At 39.5% G+C, this 23,030-nt stretch overlaps 1 protein-coding gene across 1 annotated transcript in view; it reads left to right on the top strand.

The window, feature by feature from the left end:
- The first annotated feature begins 2,560 nt into the window (after positions 1-2,560).
- The window catches only part of LOC124867723 (voltage-dependent T-type calcium channel subunit alpha-1I-like), a 170,718-nt gene continuing 150,248 nt past the window's right edge, over positions 2,561-23,030 (top strand). The window contains exon 1 of the mRNA XM_047364302.1: positions 2,561-2,718. Within this exon, the coding sequence (XP_047220258.1) occupies positions 2,561-2,718 (158 nt within the window). The remainder of the gene's footprint in view (positions 2,719-23,030) is intronic.

Raw genomic sequence — 23,030 nt, 5'->3', positions numbered from 1 at the left:
TATTAGTTTGTGGTAGCATTGCCTTTAATCGGTATGATTTGTAAGAAATTGGCAATTTTCCCCCACAATCTTCTTACAATATTTTGCTGGAATTTTGGCCCATTACTCCTGGCCCATTACTCCTGACTTAGCTGTCGACCTTAATGCAATATGTGCCTCCCTTGACCCCATTCTATGATTGTACAGGGCCTACCACTAAATGGCAAAGTTGCTGTCAGTCCCAAATGCTTCCCCTTTGTTAGAATACCAGTAAACGTTTGTGTAAAATGTTGTAGAGAGGACATTTCACCACTAGACTTATTGTACAAGTAGCACCCTACCAAGCTGGAATTCACTGAGCTCCTGAGAGCGATCGTTTCTTTTACAAATGTGTTTAGAGGTAGTCTGCATGCTTAGATTCTGGATTTTAAACACCTGGTTACTTGAAAGTGATGGAATCCTTGAATTCAATGATTTGGACGGGTTACACAATGCTTTTATCAGCGTATACATTCAGTTAAACCGAAAGTTATCCATGCCCCTGGCATATGAAGTTTTAAAATAATTTTTATTAAACCAAGATTTTTTTGTGTGATCGAACATTTTTAGTATCTCTTAAAAGATAATAAAACAATATCAAATGAGTGTTTATAAATATTGTTTCTGTTCTGTCTTTGTTTTTTTATTTAATTAAAAATGACATGTAGAAAAATTTTTATTCTTTTCAATAAACACTGAATAAATCTTTTTTTGGTATTACGACAAGCAAACCTTTTTTTTTATATAATTGCTGACTAACCATTTGCATGCTTTTAATGGTATTGGTGATTCGTCTTCATTTCAGGCCTGGACTCTAGTATAATCTGTAGAAGGAAGAAAAATGTTTGTCAAATTAAAATATAATTATTATAATTTTTTATTAAGACAGTTGGTGTGACTGGAGGCATTCTCTAAGAAGGAAAATAAGCCTGCATCCCCTCTTTGCGCTGATCAGTTAGCTAAATACTACATCCACCTTGGTACAAGTGTAATATGTGATAAGTGTAAAGCTTTGATTTGGTTTAGATTGTTGATTGACTGAAATATTTTCTATCAATTTGGAGGTATATAAAATCCAGAAAAATGTTTACTTAGTTGTTTAAATGCTATTTTACTGTTTTTAGTGTTGCACTTTTCAAAACTTGAAAAAAACAGCCTGTGCTTTGGAGCAGAAATATCAATCCTTCTATCATCGTATTCATTATAGCACACTTATTGACATCATAGGTAAAGATGAGTAAAAAGCTACCTATAAATTCATTTTGTAATGAAGTTGTATAATCTCAAACAAACAAAAAAAAAACAACATTAAAATTAAACTATTAATAGAAAAGGTACATTTTTAAGACTTTATGGCACTAGTGCCCTTCTACTTGCCTGATAGACAAGGGGGAAGACATGCAGTAAATTCCCCATGGTTGGAAATCAAACTGCATTGAGGACGAAAGCCTCTATATATGGGGAGCCTATTCTACCACTGAGCCACAGGAGCCCCACATATGTTTATATTTAGTTGGGGAAAATGTTCCCATTTTAAGAAATTTGTTTTTTGACAAAGTGCCATATTTGTTGACACCTTGCTGTTGATACTTTGTAACAGCCTCCTTTGCCATCCTTCACAGCACCTTGTCTTCCCCTTATAACATTTCCAGAGGTAGGAGCATGAACACAGATGAATCTTCCTTTTTATACAATTTCTCTAAATTATCCAGAGGTCTGGGTCCTCTCTTACTTACAAATTTATTTAGCTCACACCACAAGTTTTCTATGGGCTTAGGCCTTAGTTAATTTTGAGTAGAGTAAGATATTTCTGTGTTGATTTTTCTGTGCTCTGGATGATTATCCCACTAAAAAGAACAATGACTAGCCATTTTCTGTAATTTGGTAATGGCCACCAGCTCTCTATTGAAAACCTCATGGTATGTCTATGGTATGACAAGGGTTGGTCATACTATGTTATCTAACAAGGTTCCCAGGGGTCTTTTGAAGAGAAAAAGGTCTCAAACAACCAGTTGGCATGTACACAGTCTATAAAGTTCTTTCTGGGAAGTTTGTGATCCAAACATGTCCATTTTTGCTTCAACACTAACCTTTGGAGATTTTATTACCTCCCTTACTATCCTCCTCACTTACAAACCTGGGTCCTTGTCCACTCTGGATTCTCACAGTGGTTCATTTCAAACTTTTTAATTATTAATTATTGTTCAGGATACAGGTACGTTTGGGTGGGTAGCTTTTTTTTTTGTTGTTGTTTCCAGTTCATAGCTTATGAAGAATGACATACATCTGTGTTATAAGTATTTTTTTCCTAATGGGCCTTTCTGACAATTTATAGCTATACTTTGGGGACAAATGATGTCAGTTATTACTACTTAAAAGTTCTTAAACACTCCAATGAACTTAAAAAAGTAACCTTTCGATCCACTGGAAAAAAATGTTTGATAATAAATGATTGATAATAAATCTGCCTAATAAAATATTGCATTTAGCATATTGAAACTGTGTTGTTACTTAAGGCGTTTGTCTGTGTTTCCTTGCAGGCATGCGTATCCTGGTGAACCTGCTGCTTGACACTTTGCCCATGCTGGGTAACGTCCTCCTCCTCTGCTTCTTCGTATTCTTCATCTTTGGCATCATTGGGGTACAGCTCTGGGCGGGGCTGCTGAGGAACCGTTGCTACCCAGAGGACAACTTCACACTGTGAGTACTCATCTGCTCTGTGTGTTAGCTTGTGAAAAAGGGTGTGAGAAAATGTGATGCTCCAGAATGCAGGACATGTTATTCATTTTGTGTTTCAAAAGTTGTGGTCATGGCTGTGCACTCATGTCTTCATAAAACTGACTATATTAACATGGCCATATTTTATCTTGTTCAAAATGGAAGTTTGCATGAATTAGAAAAGACATTGCAGGCACAAGATGTGCTAGAAAAGACATTGCAGGCACAAGATGTCCCTTTACATACGTATGCCAGTGTGGTTTTCTGTGTGTTTCTCAGCTCTCCTCTCATCACCTGACCTGACTTGGTGAGAAAAATAATTACATAATCCACTCAATTTACTAATATCACCATAGAAAAAGAAATGAAGACTCCCTCGTGCTCTCAGCCTCTCAAGTCCTGTCATAATGACGAAAAGCAAAATGTGCACAAAGCAAATATCATTATCTCAGAATCAAGTCTGGCACTTAATTACAAGGAGAAAATTGTGTGTTTTTTTAACATTATCTGTAACCCCGCTTACAGTGTCAAATGAGAGTGCATTATTAGGTCATTGAACATGCATGGAGATATGAGGGAATTTCTAGGTTATTTCAACATTTTAAATCGTGTTTGGCTCAATAAAACAATGAAATGCAAAAAAATACATATAATTGTTTTTTAACCATTTTCTATCCGGTGAAGTAGCACTCAGAATTGTTGTCTGAGTGCCAAGAAAAAGCCCAACAAATTTACTTTCACAAGTGGAGCATTAGAACTAACGCTTTACAGCTCTGCTTGATATTTATTAAAAAAAGACTATTCAAAACTGCTTTGAGATCATTCCAGTTGTTACAGACACGGAAACAAAAATGAAAAGGAAATAAATAAGAAACAAGAGAGAGAGAGGTGGGGAGGAAAAGGGGAGAGAAGGATAAAAGAATGGAAGAAAGAAAGAAGAATGAAGAGAATACAAGATAACACCCTGCTTGCTTCACGTGCTATAAACATTCATATTAACAGCTTTTTTACCAAAAACTGCATGGTACTTATGAAGCAATATGTATTTAGTGGCATTTTCTAGAATCAATCTAGAATTGCGCCGCTCAAGGTGGCAGCGGGTTGGAGTAGCTCTGTTACTTTTGATTCTGATTTATTCTTTTTTGGGAACTATTCCTCTTGTGGTGGATACAGTTGATTTTTTATTTTTTGGACAACTGTCCTCTCCGGTGTCAGATGCTGTGGAGCTTGGAGGATTTTTCCTAATACTTTCTATATTGGAGATTTGTTATGAGGCATTGCCATGGCAACGGGGTTGTTTCTTACAACCGGGAGCAGCTGATTAATATCTCAAAAGCTCAAATAATACTTCAACTACAACCCCAAATCCCTGATGAGTTGAAAAGGAGACGCCGTGGATGCAGAGCAGGAGCTAAGAGAAGAGAGAGAAGGAGGAAGTTCAAACCATCTCTTCCATCGATTATGATGGGCAATGTGAGATCGTTGGGAAACAAGTTGGATGAACTCCAAGCCCTACAAAGGACCCAGCCAGAGTATCGGGCATGCAGTATTATGTGTTTTACTGAGACATGGGTGCAGGATCATATCCCCGTCTCTCTGCCGGGCTTTTTAACCATACGAGCAGACAGAGATTTAAAGAGGAGCAGCAAATGTAAAGGAGGTGGACTGGCAGTACTTGTGAACAACAGATGGTGTAATCCAGGACATGTAACTGTGAAGTGTCATCTCTGCAGTCCAGATATTGAACTGTTGGCAGTAAGTTTTCGTCCATATTATTTACCCAGAGAGTTCACCGGTGTTATTTTGGCAACAGTTTACGTTCCACCTTCCGCTATTGCCGACACTGAATGTGATGCCATCAGCTCAGTTGTTGCTAAGCTACAGACACAAAACCCCAATGCTTTTGTGGCAATTTCTGGTGATTTTAACCATGCTTCACTCTCTGCTACACTTCCAATGTTTCAACAGTTTGTCAGCTGCTCTACCAGAGAAAACAAAACATTGGATTTGTTTTGTGGAAATGTCAAGGACTCATACATCTCTACAGCAAGACCTCCTCTAGGCAAATCAGATCGCAATCTTGTCTTTCTCTGCTCGAAATGAAAGCCCCTTGTTCAGAAGCAACCTGTAAAAAAGAGGACTGTGAGAAAATGGTCACAGGAAGCTGAAGAAGCTCTGCAAGGTTGCTTTGAGGTTACAAACTGGGATGCACTGTGCCAGCCACATGGAGAAGACATCATTGCCATGACTGAGTGTGTAACCGACTATATAAACTTCTGTGTGGATAACATCATCCCCCTAGAACTGTAAGATGCTTCCCCAATAACAAACCTTGGATCACCAATGACCTGAAGGACCTGCTTAACAAGAAAAAAAGAGCCTTCAGAGAGGGAGACAGAGAATTATTGAGGATTATACAGAAGCAACTTAAAGTCAAGATAAGAGACAGCAAGGAGGTGTACAAGAAGAAGCTGGAGAGCAAGCTCCAGCAAAACAATATCAGAGATGTGTGGACAGGGATGAAGAAGATCACAGGCTTCAGGCAGAGGGATGATCGGACCGATGAAGGTCTGGACAGAGCCAATGAACTGAACACGTTCTTCAATAGGTTCAGTTCAGAAACAAGCTCAGCATCCTCCTCTCCTGCTCACAGCCAAACAGACATTCCACCCTCCTTTGACCCACAGGACCCACAGCTGTCCAGTAACACCTCAAATTTTTTATCTTCCACCTCAGCCCTAGACCCTTCTGCTTCTACATATTTGCCTTCAACCATATCAGAAGATGCTGATGCTTCCTTTGCTTCCCCCTTCCACCTGTGTGTCTCAAGAAGTCAGGTGAAGAGACAACTGGAGAGACTGAATAGGAATAAGGCTGCAGGTTCAGATCATGTCAGCCCTAGAGTCCTGAAGGCCTGTGCAGAGCAGCTCTGTGGGATTCTGCAGCACCTCTTCAACCTTAGCCTGGCCCAGAAGAAGGTTCCGGTGTTGTGGAAGACCTCCTGTCTTGTTCCGGTACCAAAGAAAACTCACCCATCAGTCCTCAATGACTATAGACCTGTTGCCCTGACATCTCACATCATGAAGGTCCTAGAGAGACTCGTGTTGGCCCACCTGAGTAAGCAAACAATAAACTATCAGGACCCCCTTCAGTTTGCTTATCGCTGTGGAGTTACGGTTGAAGATGCCATCATACACCTGCTTCAACAAACCCACTGTCATCTGGACAAAGCCAGCAGCACTGTGAGGATCATGTTCTTTGATTTCTCCAGTGCATTTAAGACAATCCAACCTGATTTGCTTTGTCAAAAACTCCAGAAGACTCAGGTGGAGGCCTCAACAATCTCCTGGATCAAAGACTACCTGACAAACAGACCACAGTTTGTGAGACTGAAGGGTTGTGAGTCTAACCAGGTAGTCAGCAGCACAGGAGCACCACAGGGACTGTACTCTCACCATTCCTTTTCACTCTGTACACCTCAGACTTCCAGTACAAGACAGACTCCTGTCATCTGCAGAAATACTCGGATGATTCTGCAGTCATGGGTTGGATCAGAGATGGACAAGAAGCTGAGTACAGGAAGGTGGTGGACCGCTTTGTGGCATGGTGTGGAAACAATCATCTCATTTTGAACATGACTAAAACAAAGGAGATGATTGTAGATTTTAAGAGAAACAGGAATAAGTCAAAAACTATTTATATCATGGGAGAAGAAATGGAGGTGGTGGAGGAGTATAAATGCCTCGGTGTTCACCTGGACAACAGACTAGAGTGGAGAGGCAACTGTGAAGCCATCTACAAGAAGGGACAGAGCAGACTGTACTTCTTGAAGAAGCTTAGGTCCTTTGGTGTTTGCAGCAAGATGCTGCATATCTTCTTTAAGTCTGTTGTGGAAAGTGTGATCTCTTCTGCCATCATCTGCTGGGGAAGCAGCATCAGAGGGACTTAAAAAAGCTCAACAAGCTGATAAAGAAGTCTGGCTCTGTTCTGTGGACTCCTCTGGAACCTCTGGAGATCATTGTGGAAAGAAGGATTCTTCATAAAATGAAGAACATTATGGAGAACCCTGAGCATCCTCTTCATGAGACTGTCCTACAACAACAGAGTGTCTTCAGTCAGAGGCTTCTTCAGACCTGCTGTAAGACTGAGCGCTACAGGAGATCCTTCCTGCCCACAGCCATCAGCATCTACAACGGCTCTTTGAAGAAACCCTCATAATGAGCTACAACAACATTTAATTTCCCTTTGGGATTAATAAAGTATTTTGGAATTGAATTGAATTGAATTGAAATGCAACTCAATATAGAACATTTGTGTATCTGTTAACACCTGAATCTAAACAATTGTGGGTCTGAGTGTGAGCGCGTTGTTTATACAAGGTTTCTCCATTAAAAATAAGCAATAGCGAGTTTGAGGAGCCACAGACCTGACCCCCTAGACCCAGGACAGGTACGGAGGAGATCCAAGCCACAGACATTCAAAGGCCCCCCAGAGCACAGGAACCCCAGGAGAACAACTGCCGGGACTACCGCAACGTCCCCAGAGAAGAGCAGGGGAGCATCCCAGGGGAACAACCCAACAGCCACAGTGCAGAAGCCCCAGGGAGCTGCAGCAACGAGCCCACAGGCCGGCAGCCGTCTACGCCCGTCTAAGCCCCGCTGCAAGCACCCCGCACATCCTGCCCACCACACAGCATGCCGCAATGGCAAAGGCCCTGCCCAACGCCCCAGCCCCCGCCACAGGCACAACAGGGCAGACACCATCGAGCGCTGCGCCCATAACAGAACCCCCGACCCCCCGACCCCACACCATGATGATATGTAGGACATTCAAACATCATTCAAAAAGAAAATATCTGAACTTTAATTTTAACCATGTTTACAAAGCCTTTATTCACTACCAACTGTAACATTTATAGAGAGAAATGAATACGCCTCTGCGCTCCATTATATGCTGCTACATTTTTGGGCTAACACTGTTCCCCATCTCTGTGGCTGCAGTGTTTTTATTTTTGGGTGAACATATTGGTTACTCTTCCATCATGTCACTTCAAAATCAGAAGAAATTAGTTACTTGATGGTTGTTTGAGCTCATTCTTTGTTGATTCTGCAGTGACAGAGAGGAATACAGCTGCTTTTAAATTTTGGTGCATTAGTCAGTGTACAATATTCTGTTGAAGTTTTTGCATTGCTTTCAGTGTAAGCGAACATAGACATCATCTATAATGTGTAATATACATTTTAGTAAAGTATCTTTACACCTTTTAATGTTTTACGGGTTTAAACATCAACGGACTCCTACCCATTACAGATAAAACAAAAGATTTGATAATTCATCAAACGTTTCAATACTGCAAGATTATAATGACAAAAATATATATTTTTTTGTTAGATGCTTAATGACTTCATTGTAATGGTGTAATAGGGTGTGTTATATTTTGCAAAACCTCAAGGAATTTTCCTGTTCAAATGACACATGAATTAAAAATGTGATGTGCATGTACTGTATTGTGACAAAAATAACTGTAAGTCAAGGTACCATTCATACTGCTAGGTTAAACAAAGCGAAATATCTTAGTTTGATTCAGTATAATTCGGCGTGACCTTTTGCATCTGGTGTGACAGAAAATGCTGACAGACAAGAGTTTCCTTCAGATGATAGCTTGTATAACATTCAGCCTAGGTGTGTTTGGGGCATTCGGTCACTAAAATGTCTATACAGATGAAGACCTCAAGAAAAATCAAAACAAAACCGTGTTTGTCAAATACAATACAATATTTTTATTAACTGAAGTCCACCCAGCTGAGCAAAATTTCTTTATACAGCATTTATGTCATCTTTTGAGTTGAAGTACTTGTAGTTATTCAAAATATACAGTATCCCCATAGTACATTTAGAGTGTAATCAGAATTATATAATCTGTAACCAGTCACATTCTATCACATTATTGCTAGTCCTCGTCTCAACTGGCACCTGTAAGTACACCAAATGGGCAACTAGTTTAAATTTAATTAAACTTTATTGCAATGTACTTTTAGCAATGTTTTTTTTTTATTTGTGTCAAATTTATCACATAATAAATGTATTTATCTCTCTCTGGTGGAATTTTAATAAGCTTAGGGATTTCATCAAGCCAAAGCCCTTCTGTGTAACATATTCATGCATTAAAACTGAAAATTATCCTCCTGAGACCCAAGAATAAAAACATGTTTTGATTTTTATTTATTGTCATATAAATCAGGTGTTGGGGTGAAAAAACACATTGCAAAAATTATTTTGTTTTTACCTAGTTTTTATTTTATTTTATTCTAACTCCAGTGCACAATGGGACAAAATTGATTGTAAGTATTTACATTAGCTAAATTTAACAAATTATAAAAAAAACAGCACCACTCCCCTGAAATCTTTGCACACAGGATATCAAAAAACATAGAACACATTTAGAAAAAAAACATAATAGTAAAGTACATCATGGGTCAACTTAGAAGTCACTGCCTTTTCACTAGGTGCAAGCCATAGGAACTGATTACACTGAAGTTCTTATTTTACAATTGCCTAGTCATTAGCAATACCTTAGGAATCATCAATATTTTTGGAGACAGAGAATCACTGATATTTTTTTGCTGACACAGAGAAACATGTAACACAGATGTTACACATCTCACAAATATATTTTAGTGTTGGACCCAGTTATTCTGCTACTAAAAGGGAGAGTGGCAGCACCAGATTTCCTTATTCTCTGCTCTGGTGGAGCTTCCTTTTCTTCATCACTTGTTGATGTGTTTGTTCTTAGATTAACAGTTCCTTGGCCAAGAGAAGTTTGAACTCCAGGTACTGGAAGGTGTTCTTTGCAGTTTGTTGCAAGAACGGTTATAGCTATGTTGCAAGACCTGGCTGTCTTGTCTGGCTCTCTTGTCAGTACTGAGTCCACAAGTAGGTGACGGCCAAGTCAATGAAGTAGAGCAGGGGTGCACAAGTCCAGTTATTGAGAGCTACAATCCTACAGCCTTTAGATGTATTTATTCTCAAACACACCTTAATCAAATGAATGGCTCTTTACCAGGCCTCTAAAGAGCTGAATAACATCCTGATGAGGGAATTTAGCTATGTGATTCAGGTGTATGGGAGCAGGGATGCATCTAAGAGTTGCATAGTAGCTCTGGAGAACTGGAGCTGAGCAACCCTGAAGCAGAGTAGGGTGCAAACAGTCCACTTCTTGAACTGGATGGACATTCTAGAGAAGCTGAGCATGCGATCAGACATGTAAACCTCTATCATGTTGATGTTATACTCTGCAACTGCTGCTGGTTTTGGGACTTGGATTTGTTTCTGTTCTATTTGACTATTTTGAATTCCATGGGCAGTGGATGGCATGAAAACAGTCTTGTTGTCCATCCAATTGGTGATTGCCGTTTTAGGTCTCCTTTTAATATATTAAGAAATATAAATTAAATACCTTTACTGGAACACATTCCTTTATATTGCCTTTCATGTGTTGCTGAAAATAAGAAATCCCAAATTATGGTTTTGGCCCAAGATAGGACACATTAGCTAGTTCTGCAACTACTGTCTGGCAAACTTCAGTCTCATGTTCTGTAAGATCTATGTCGGAATCTCCCTCAATGAATCTTCTAAAATTCAATCTGCATCTGTCAGAGCTGGCTTCTAGAGAAATGAAATAAACATAAGTGCAAAGTCCTGATGTGCAGTACAATAAACTGTCATAAACTGCTTATTTACCCTTTGAAATTAAATCAGCTTACTTCTGAAAATGCATAAATGTTTTTTATTAGATGTTAATTTTGACAAATTAAATTGAAATATACAATTTAAAAAACTTTTAAATTATAAAAAAAATACAATTACCTTTATTTTGTGCATAAATTGTGGGGAAGCCGTTTCTTGAAAAGACAGGAAACAGACAATTGGGAAGGCCACATCCCCACAAATGTGACATCATTTTAGAGCAGTTGTCCTCTCTCTGAGAGGCATCAGGACACACTCTGACTTAAACTTAACTTTCAAACATCAACTCTTTCCATTTTAATTATAACTAACTTTCTTCCTGATGTGACAGTGATTAAATGAAAATAATCCAATCATTCCCATGATGTTGCTTACTAAAAGAGGCAATGTAGAAGCATTTAAAAACAAATTCTCTTTAGCTCTAAATTTTAAATACAATGTCTTTTTGAGTTCAAATTTCGCAGTAAATTGGATAAGATTTTTGCCGTGAGAACATACTAAACTTCAAAGCTGACTGATATTGATGATTATAGCCAGTGCCGATAGTTATAAGCTATATTCCAGTCTTTTGTTTTTTAATGGATTTTTTCTTTACTTGTTAATTTTTTTTGGCCTGGAAGATAATGGGGTGCAATAAATTAACTGATGTTGCCTTCTGGTCCTTTGGAGATATAGTGATGCAATTATTTCAGGTGAATTACACAAAACATGGTTACAGATCTGTAATACCTTGTAGACTAAAGGGGAAGAATTCCCCCATACAAACATCTGAGCAGCATTCTTTGAGATGTTCTTCCAGTTGGAACTTGTTCATCATAAACCAGCTCACTGAAGGGTTCGTATTATCCTTTAGTATCTGCTAGAACATTAGCCAATATAAAAAATACACTTGTTTACAAAATGAGAAATACTGGCCAAATTTACCCACCAACTGAGAAATAAGTCTTTTCTGACGGAAATTTATTACAAATGTTTTGGGTTCAAAGTATTACAAAAGAAGCTACCTTAAAATAGGTTCAGCAATACATAGTAGAATACATTGAGATAATTGTGGCAATTTGTCCTACTTCTGTCTGTTTACAAAATTTTATTTAATTAGCCATTAACTTCCTTAAAGTATCATAGGACTTCCACTGGAAAAAAAATAAATAAATGCAAAATTAGCAGTGATGGGAAGCCATGGACAATTAAATCAAATTACCTTGTGATTGTGAGTTTGCATTGAGTTAGCTGTTTCCTTTACTTGTAGGTACTACTTCAATTAAAGTTGGTCAGAGTGAAATTTCACACGTTATTTCGTTTTACAATTTACTAATAAAAGTTACAATAAAAGCAACAACATTTCCCATAGCTATGTAGTTTATCTGAGATTTTATGAAAGTGGCATGGAGGTGATCCTAAATTGTAATGATCTCTCAGTTTTATCTGTTATTTGTTAACTTAAACATAGAGCAGGTAGGTTATTTGTGCTTATGTTTTTTAACAGTGAGAAAAATAAAGGATGAACCCTAAATATAATGTTTATCCATTCATCAGTCAGAAATTAAAATAATTATTTTAATGTTCCCTAGCAGCCTTAGAAGGAAATCAGAGTTAGAAGCTGGGATATTTAACAGGTGTTTGTTTCCAAATAGTCTATTAAGAGTACATCTAATACAACTGTAATAGTGGTGTGTGATTGCCTGGGGAGACCAAATTCTCAACCAGGCGTTTGATTAGGCTGGTTTAGAGGCAAGGAGGAATGGGTTTGATAGGAGTTTGCACTGCCAAGCCTAGTGAGAAAATAATGATGTGATAAGAAGCTTTGGGGTAGGTCATCACCATAGTAACCTTGTCATAAATTAGATGGAGACTTGAAAAGCGAATGCAATTATGGGTGTCCTACCCCTAAATAGAATTGATGCTGAGTTAATTTCAGTAATGTCATCCAATTAGAATGTATAATTTTTCTCTTAGTGTCATTTTATGTTTTGTTTTTTTTGTTTTTTCCCCACCGATGCATTCTGACTCTAAATCTGACTACATGTTTTAGGAACAAAATGCAAGGGATACAACCTTTACTCTTCACTTAGGTGTCAATCATTTCCTCAGGTACAAAATGATCAATGTATGTCATTTGGTGAACTTAATCATCTTTATATTCAAAGACACATCTCCAATAATAATAAGATGGGCTGCTGCTACTGAATGTGGGCTTAGTCACACACAGAAGCAGGGACATGTGGATGGCCAGTGCAATGGAAAGTAAAGTAGAGAATGTGGGTGGGTTACCTCCTTTATTTCTGGTGTTTACTTGCTGTTCCCAGAGCGGTGGTTGGCAACAAAACAAAAATACAAATAACAGAAGTCACTGGTGGTCCACAGAAAATCATATCTATGAAAACAGGTCCATTCATACAGACCCACATCTGTTAAGCTGATGCCTACTTAATGCACACACAAAATGCCAAGTGTAATGTGGATACATCTGAAATTGCCATTGAAAACAGACCTTCGCTGTGCCAATCCATGAAATGAAAGTGATAAGTAGTTGCCAAGGAATGTCAAGATAATAATATGGCTGTTTGATAATTTTTTCAGCAATGTGAAGGTTGATGTGGATGGATGGATGGATGGATGGATGGATGGATGGATGGATGGATTAAATACAAATATGTGCCATATGAGCTGTACGTAAGTGACCTGAATCATAGGTGCCTGATGTTGTAAAATTGTGAAAAAAATTTGGAAAAAATACCTAGCTTTAACAACTCTACGCAACCCCTCCAGCTTTACCCCACATTATTACTAACACACCCCTGGCAAAAAGTAGGCCCTATGGAACTGATGGTGTCAGGTTCTAAGTGTCCTTTTGGTGCCCGTGTTCAACTCAGTAATTTTTTATTTTTTATTTTTTGGCATAGGTTCTATGCTGATCAATAGGTTAAATACAGCTAGATTCACATCAAAGGCAGTCCTCGAAGGACTGTTTAAGTTTAAGTGCTGAATTTAAAAAATTGGGGACCAGCCTCCTCCATTGTTTACACGCATATGAATTTTATTTTCAAATTAATTTTGCTGCCATATTATCCTAATAAGAGTTAATGTGTGTTGTAGAAATCCCAAAGACAAGTTTTGTATAGTTTTTATACGTAAAACCAGAAAAATGCAAGAGCAGAGCTATGTCTTGGCTTGGTTCAATTAAATAGTTCAGACTTAGATAAATCTCCATTTCTTTGGAAACTGTTGCTATGGAAAGGAATTCTTGTTCTTGGAGATTTATACGATTATTATAAGTCCTTTAGCAACCTTAAAGTACAATTTCAGCTGCCACAGAGGCAGTTTTGGAAATATTTGCAGTTCCAACATTTAGTGTTCCAGACCTTTAGATCTCCCACCACACCTTCTTAAACTATTGACTATCTCAACTACATCAGGAAGGTCTACAAGGGAGGTCATGAGGTTTCCAAATATTACTGGTAAACGGCACGTATAAGGGACTCCCCATTGTATGAACAGCTGGGGAAACTGAACTTGGCATAGTTTTTACTGATCAGGAATGGAATATGACAATTCAGAATATCAAAAAACTGTACAGGGAACAACTACTAAACAGAGTTTATTTTTCACCACATAGGTTATAGAGGGTCTTATGTCTTATGCGGTCCCCAGAATGTTGGCGATGCTAGACTAAGGCGGGCACATTGACCCATATGGTTTGTTCTAAAGCCCAAGGCTTCTGGACTACGATTAATAATTACCTTAAAATCAGATATACAACAGGAAATTCTTTTTTTGCCCAGACTATTCATTCTAGGGAACCCTAAGGTTCAACGCTGCTGAATGGGTTCAGACTTCACTGATGTTAGGGTGCAAACCGATTACCAGTGGAGGTCCACCTCCATCCCCTTGTTACTATATAGTATAATCAATTAGGAAGACTGGCCACACTAGAACATATCTCATACAGACTACTGAATGTAATAAAGAATTATTGTTTAAAGTGGAACCCATACCTTTCTCAAAATAAGAAGACCAAATAAAAATTTATGGTGGGATGGGGGATGGGACTGTGAGGAGGTCTGTCAGATGTTGCTAGGTAAGGCATAGCTTGAGCTGCGCATAACCAAATGCTGCCCACCCTGAAGTTGTTATAAAAGAGTTTAAGTAAAGTGACATGGAAGTGATCCCGTATTGTAATTTTAGCTTAGTATACCTATTATTTGTTAACCTCTCTCTCCTAGATATAGCAATTGACTGAGCTTTTACTGTAACTAATTATATGTGCTCTCTTTCAGACTCTATCCTTGAAAACTGGCTCAAAGTTTATCTGTTCTTTTTTTCTAGATGAAACGACTAAAGGAGCTACATCCACTAACATTTACTTTTCCTTCCCATAGAAAGTACTCCTGGATCAGTGCTTCTGTATTCTTTTTGTGTCTCTGCTCTGTTCTCTCAAACCCCTAGTCGGTCGTGGCAGATGGCCGCTCACACTGAGCCTGGTTCTGCTGGAGGTTTCTTCCTGTTAAAAGGGTGTTTTTCCTCTCCACTGTCGCTACATGCATGCTCAGTATGAGGGATTGCTGCAAAGTCAACGCCAGTGACTGTCCACTGTCGCTACATGCTCATCCAGGAGGAGTGAATGCTACAAATCTCTGACTCGATGCAATATGCTGGGTTTCCTTTGACAGAAAAACGTTTTCTCCAATTTGAATAAATAACTGAATCTGACTGCACTGTTCAATGGTTAAGATTAATTGGAAAGTATGTACCTGACTTTTGTGAAGTGCCTTGAGACGACATGTGTTGTGAATTGGCGCTACATAAATAAACTTAAACTGAACTGAATTAACCTAAACAAGGAGCAGGAAGGTAATTTGTGCAAATTAAATTAATAAAGGATAAAACCATCCATCCATCCATCCTTCAGAATGAGTTAAATTGAATTAAATGATAAAAATAAATAAATAAATAAATGAATGAGTTAAACTATCCAGTTCAAATTTGACCACACTAAGTAATTTAGATTTGGCCAGTTGTTAATACTACTGGGCAAAGCTATTGTCAGCATCTGTCTGTGTATTAGTTTGTGTTTTTGTTCATTTTAACCCGGTGTAGTCTTCGATTACTTCCTGTCTGTGTTATCGTGTTAATTGCTTTGGTCTTCTGTTTCCCACAGATCTTGTTGTTGATTGGTTCTCCCTGCATTTCTATTTGTATATATGTTCCTTTGTTGCCTTAGTCCCCCGCAGTATCTGGTCACAGTATCCTGTGTCCTGGCATGATTCTGGTTTCCCTTACTTCTTATTTCCTGCCTGGTTAATACAGAAGAAGAAGTAAAGATAACTTTCTTGCATTTGTGTGGCTCCTGGCATTCTTCCTCTGAACTTTGGTCCTACCCAAACCCTCATATCCAAGGCTAATAATACAAGCTTACCCTTACTTTACCAGACAAAAACACTTGCTAACTGTAACTCAACTTAGGTTTTTGAGATGGACTTTAGTTTGACAAGAAACATAATATTAATAGCACAACACATCAAAAAATTTTAGTACAGAATAAACTTGTAAAACCACTTGGTGTTGCAGCAAAATAGAAGAGCCCAACTACAAAAATCAAGCCAAAACTTGTAGTCAAATTATCCTTGGAAAAATGTTGTTTAGTTGCTTAGTTGCATTAGGAGTAATTTGTTTTCAACACAATACAACAGACTCCAAAAAAGAGTTGCAGAAAGCTGAAGAGAGTCTGATATAAAGGTGAAGTAGTACCACATTTCTCCCACACTAGGTGAGATATAATTGCTAAAATGTCTGAATTTATCAGTATCTTTTTTTCTGGTTTGCCCTTTAGATAGAAACCGATAATCTGGCTGATGTCAGATCATAAACAGCCCCGCTGTTCTTTGTTATTATTCCCTATCATTCTTTTATCCTAATGTCAAGACAAACAACTCTCTCTCTTCACACCTATGATTCTTTATGTTTTTGGAAGATATTTTTACAAATTTTTTGTACTTTTGACTTTGACTTTTTCTTTAAATTAGGCTTTGTACTGCCATTTGCCCACAATTCTCTCACACTGTATCTTTTTGTCTTCTTTTTTATTTACCTAAAAGAATACAGAGGGGCTTTAAATACATTTTTCACTAAGTCTGTAACTTTTTTACGCTTTTAACCAAAGTTTTGGGTCACTGATCCAAATAATTGAATCAGCTCTATGACAACAGAAGTAAAAAACCAAGCGCTTAGGCATTCAGTCTGCTTCTAAAAATATTTGTTAAAGAATCTCTTGCTCTCAGGAGCACAATTGTAGAATTGCGCCGCTCAAGGTGGCAGCAGGTTGGAGTAGCTCTGTTACTTTTGATTCTGATTTATTCTTTTTTGGGAACTATTCCTCTTGTGGTGGATACAGTTGATTTTTTTTGTATGACTGTCCACTCCAGTGTCGGATGCTGTGCAGCTTGGAGGATTTTTCTTAATACTTTCTATTTTTGGACATTTGTTATGATGCATTGCCATGGCAACGGGGTTGTTTCTTACAACCGGGAGCAGCTGATTAATATCTCAAAAGCTCAAATAATACTTCAACTACAACCCCAAATCCCTGATGAGTTGAAAAGGAGACACCGTGGATGCAGAGCAGGAGCTAAGAGAAGAGAGAGAAGGAGGAAGTTCAAACCATCTCTTCCGTCAATTTTGACGGGCAATGTGAGATCGTTGGGAAACAAGTTGGATGAACTCCAAGCCCTACAAAGGACCCAGCCAGAGTACCGGGCATGCAGTATCATGTGTTTTACTGAGACATGGCTGCAGGATCATATCCCCGACTCCAGCATCTCCCTGCCGGGCTTTTTAACCATACTAGCAGACAGAGATTTAAAGAGGAGCGGCAAATGTAAAGGAGGTGGACTGGCAGTACTTGTGAACAACAGATGGTGTAATCCAGGACATGTTACTGTGAAGTGTCATCTCTGCAGTCCAGATATTGAACTGTTAGCAGTAAGTTTTCGTCCATATTATTTACCCAGAGAGTTCACCAGTGTTATTTTGGTAACAGTTTACGTTCCACCTTCCGCTGTTGCTGACACTGCATGTGATGCCATCAGCTCAGTTGTTGCTAAGCTACAGACACAAAACCCCAATGCTTTTGTGGCAATTTCTGGTGATGTTAACCATGCTTCACTCTCTGCTACACTTGTTTCAACAGTTTGTCAGCTGCTCTACCAGAGAAAACAAAACATTGGATTTGTTTTATGCAAATGTCAAGGACTCATACTTCTCTACAGCACAACCTCCTCTAGGCAAATCAGATCACAATCTTGTTTTTCTCTGCTCGAAATATAAGCCCCTTGTTCAGAGACAACCTGTAGGTTCAGTTCAGAAACAAGCTTCGCATCCTCCTCTCCTGCTCACAGCCAAACAGACATTCCATCTTCCTTTGACCCACAGGACCCACAGCTGTCCAGTAACACCTCACATTTTTTATCTTCCACCTCAGCCCTATACCCTTCTGCTTCTACATGTTTGCCTTCAACCATATAAGAAGATGCTGATGCTTCCTTTGCTTCCCACTTCCACCTGTGTGTCTCAAGAAGTCAGGTCAAGAGACAACTGGAGAGATTGAATAGGAATAAGGCTGCAGGTACAGATCATGTCAGCCCTAGAGTCCTGAAGGCCTGTGCAGAGCAGCTCTGTGGGATTCTGCAGCACCTCTTCAACCTTAGCCTGGCCCAGAAGAAGGTGCCGGTGTTGTGGAAGACCTCCTGCCTTGTTCCGGTACCAAAGAAAACTCACCCATCAGTCCTCAATGACTATAGACCTGTTGCCCTGACATCTCACATCATGAAGGTCCTAGAGAGACTCGTGTTGGCCCACCTGAGTAAGCAAACAATAAACTATCAGGACCCCCTTCAGTTTGCTTATCGCTGTGGAGTTGGAGTTGAAGATGCCATCATACACCTGCTTCAACAAACCCACTGTCATCTGGACAAAGCCAGCAGCACTGTGAGGATCATGTTCTTTGATTTCTCCAGTGCATTTAATACAATCCAACCTGATTTGCTTTGTCAGAAACTCCAGAAGACTCAGGTGGAGGCCTCAACAATCTCCTGGATCAAAGACTACCTGACAAACAGACCACAGTTTGTGAGACTGAAGGGTTGTGAGTCTAACCAGGTAGTCAGCAGCACAGGAGCACCACAGGGGACTGTACTCTCACCATTCCTTTTCACTCTGTACACCTCAGACTTCCATTACAAGACAGACTCCTGTCATCTGCAGAAATACTCGGATGATTCTGCAGTCGTGGGGTGGATCAGAGATGGACAAGAAGATGAGTACAGGAAGGTGGTGGACCGCTTTGTGGCATGGTGTGGAAACAATCATCTCATTTTGAACGTGACTAAAACAAAGGAGATGATTGTAGATTTTAAGAGAAACAGGAATAAGTCAAAAACTATTTCTATCATGGGAGAAGAAGTGGAGGTGGTGGAGGAGTATAAATACCTCGGTGTTCACCTGGACAACAGACTAGAGTGGATATGCAACTGTGAAGCCATCTACAAGAAGGGACAGAGCAGACTGTACTTCTTGAGGAAGCTTAGGTCCTTTGGTGTTTGCAGCAAGATGCTGCATATCTTCTATAAGTCTGTTGTAGAAAGTGTGATCTCTTCTACCATCATCTGCTGGGGAAGCAGCATCAGAGCCAGGGACTTAAAAAAACTCAACAAGCTGATAAAAAAGGCTGGCTCTGTTCTGGGGACTCCTCTGGAACCTCTGGAGATCATTGTGAAAAGAAGGATTCTTCATAAAATGAAGAACATTATGGAGAACCCCGAGCATCCTCTTCATGAGACTGTCCTACAACAACAGAGTGTCTTCAGTCAGAGGCTTCTTCAGATCTGCTGTAAGACGGAGTGCTACAGGAGATCCTTCCTGCCCACAGCCATCAGCATCTACAACGGCTCTTTGAGGAAACCTTCATAATATGAGCTATAACAACATTTAATTTCCCTTTGGGATTAATAAAGTATTTTTGAATTTGATTTTGATTTTGAATAGCTTCTAGCATCAGACTGCAAAAGAATCCCACCTGTGCTATATTCAATTCAATTCAGTTCAGTTTATTTATATAGTGCCAATTCACAACACATGTTGTCTCAAGGCACTTCACAAAAGTCAGGTACAACAGTGCAGTCAGATTCAGTTATTTATTCAAACTGGATAAAAAGTTTTTCTATCTAAGGAAACCCAGCAGATTGCATCGAGTCAGAGATTTGTAGCATTCACTCCTCCTGGATGAGCATGTAGAGACAGTGGACAGTCACTGGCGTTGACTTTGCAGCAATCCCTCATACTGAGCATGCATGTAGCGACAGTGGAGAGGAAAAACTCCCTTTTAACAGGAAGAAACCTCCAGCAGAACCAGGCTCAGTGTGGGGGTTTGAGAGAACAGAACAGAGAAACACAAAGAATACAGAAGCACTGATCCAGGGGTACTTTCTATGGGAAGGAAAAGTAAATGTTAGTGGATGTAGCTCCTTTAGTCATTTAATCTAGAAAAAAAGAACAGATAAACTTTGAGCCAGTTTTCAAGGATAGAGTCTGAAAGAGAGCACATATAATTAGAGTTACAGTAAAAGCTCAGTCAATTGCTATATCTTTGAGAGAGAAAGGGTTAAACACCGAAAGATAGGGCCAAGTGGATAATCGGTAGAGGGTGAGCATTAAGTTGTTGCCAGCAGAAGCTCAGACGATTCCCCTCTCCAGAACGGTGTCACAGGTAGACACAGAGCCAGGCCAGGTGTAGCTTCTAGGAAGAGAATAAAGAGAACAAGGTTAAAAGCTGAAATAACAGTAAATAATGCAAAATTGGAGAGTATTGTGAAAATGTAGCAAAGAAGGTGAAAGTGGTCATTATGTCCTCCAGCAGCCTAAGCCTATAGGAGCATAACTACAGAGATAGTTTCAGTTTATTTATATATATAGCGCTTATTTACAACAATGTCGTCTCAAGGCACCCAACAAAGGTTCCAGAACGGCGCGGGGCCGCCAGGGAGGCCTGACCAAACCACTGAGTGCCAGAGACCGGCCACCCCAGAACGGGCCATGTATGGGAACTAAGTAAAATAATAAACTGATAAAGTTTGTCCATCTAGAGCCCACTGATGGCCATTGTTATACTAAAAACCACAATGATTGGGATACCTCTCTCTGTCAGACTGATTATAACCATTGGAAAAGAGAAGGAGTCATACAGGTAGCAGAAATGAAGGGTGTGTTTGCAGCTCAACCATAACAGAGGCAGTTTAGTCTAAACCTGACTCCCCCTTACTCCATCCAACAGGGAGGGAGGAAGGCGGAGGTAAAAAATAAAGATAGCCTCAGCCACTCTAACTATAAGCTTTATCAAAAAGGAAAGTTTTAAGCCTAGCCTTAAAAGTAGATCTCTCTTTTTAATTTTCATCAGAACTCTTGCTGCAGCATGTTGAATCAGCTGAAGGCTTTTAACTGCATTTTGTGGACATCCTGATAGTAAAGAATTACAATAGTCCAGCCTTGAAGTAACAAATGCATGGACTAGTTGTTCAGCGTCACTCCTGGATAGGATATTTTTAATTCTGGCAATGTTCCGGAGGTTAAAGAAGGAAATCCTAGAAACCTGTGGGGAGTGGTGCTTTGGCCTAGTGGTTAGAGCAGGAGGTTTGTGTTCCAGAGGGGACACAAGGGGCCGGGTTCGTATCCCACAGATTACCACTCTGGGTCCCTGAGCAAGACCCTTAGCCCCAGAATGCTCCCCGGGCGCCGCGCACAACGGCAGCCCACTGCTCCCTATAAGGGATGGGTTAAATGCAGAGGGTCTAATTTCCCCTCGGGGATCAATAAAGTATCAATTATTATTATTATTATTTTTATTATTTAATATGGAATTTAAATGACAGGTCAAAAATAACACCAAGGTGTCATTTTCAACACAGTTCTGACCCACATACAGAAAACACTTAGAAGTAAAGTTTAACGTGTTTTTATTGTCAGCAAAGTAATCAGGGACGAGAACTGGAAACACCAACTGTACGGAAAAAAGGAGAAGGGACTGGTGAATAAACGGACAATATATAGCAGCTGATTAAAGAGATCTGAGAAATGGCTTACGAAATTGTTTTTGCTTGAACCACCAGGGGTAGAGACATTCAGAGTCTTAGCTTGTGAAGTGAGGTTGCTCAGTTATCTTCTCAGCTGCTGGTTTGGTGTAAACCAGATGAAGCACAGGTGCCGATGCTTGCGATAGAGGGTGGAACAGGGTTCGCTTATGCCTTGGTACTGGAGTTGAAGGAAGCGGGAAGCCACCAGCTTGGTCCGTGTCCGAAAAGTACAAACGGTTGGGAGAGAAATCCACAAGAAGGTAGATCCAATACTCAGTAGATTATTATCCAGATTGCTAAGAGAACCTCTGGAACGAAGTCGGGTCTCAGCAAGGTAAACAAAGCAGGTAAGAACCTGCAAATACAAAAGTTACTAGAAGCACATGAACGAAGCAAAAATCAGTAGAGGCTGATTTTGTTACCACTTAAGGTAAACACTCTGGCGTCGAAGTGCTGGCAACCTCCCGCTTAAGTACTCCTCCATGCAATCAGCAGATAGGTCGCACCTGTCATCCAGCGCACCTGAGAACCTCCAGCACCAACTGAGAAACACTGAAGCCTGGAAACAAGTACACCATACACACACACACCAGCACACACACACACACACACACACACATAGACAAAGACTCTGGCACAAGGTTTTTTACTTTATTACCTGAGGTCAATTTAATGCCATCCAGGTTAAGTGATTGACTAAGCAGTTTCTTTTTTAAAGACTCCGGTCCAAAGACAACAACTTGCTTGCTTGCTTGTAGTCTATCTAACTAGATTAATGGATAAGTAAAGCTGAGTATCATCACCATAACAGTGAAAATTTATCCCATGCTGCCTGATAATTTGACCTATTGGAAGCATATATATAGTAAAGAGATTTGGCCCAAGTACTGAACCCTCTGGTACTCCACAATTAACCCTGGAGTTTAAAGATGATTTATCATTTACATGAACAAACTGGAGTCTCTCAGACAAATAAGATTTAAACCAGCCTAGCACTGTTCCCCTGATACCTACAGCACATTCCAGCCTTTCTAAGAGAATATTATAATCGACTGTATCAAATGCAGCACTGAGATCTAAGAGGACAAGTACAGACACTAGTCCATTATCTGAGGCCATAAGAATATCATTAGTGACTTTTGGCAGAGCTGTTTGAGTGCTATGATGAGCTCTGAAGCCTGACTGAAACTCTTCAAACAGGTCGTTGCTGTGTAAATGCACACACATTTGATTAGCACCTATTTTCTCAAGAATTTTAGATAAAAATGGAAGATCGGATATAGGTCTGTAATTTTTCAAGTCATCTCGATCAAGCGAAGGTTTCTTAAGTAAAGGTTTAATTACAGCTACCTTAAAAGCCTGTGGTACCATTTACTAAAGATAGGTTAATCATTCCTAAAATGGGGCTGTTAATTAGAGGGAACACTT

The sequence above is a fragment of the Girardinichthys multiradiatus genome, chromosome 5 (genome assembly GCF_021462225.1).
Source record: "Girardinichthys multiradiatus isolate DD_20200921_A chromosome 5, DD_fGirMul_XY1, whole genome shotgun sequence".
NCBI lineage: Eukaryota > Metazoa > Chordata > Actinopteri > Cyprinodontiformes > Goodeidae > Girardinichthys > Girardinichthys multiradiatus.
The sequence above is the reverse complement of the archived record's forward strand: the minus strand, read 5'-3'. Positions and strand labels throughout refer to the sequence as shown.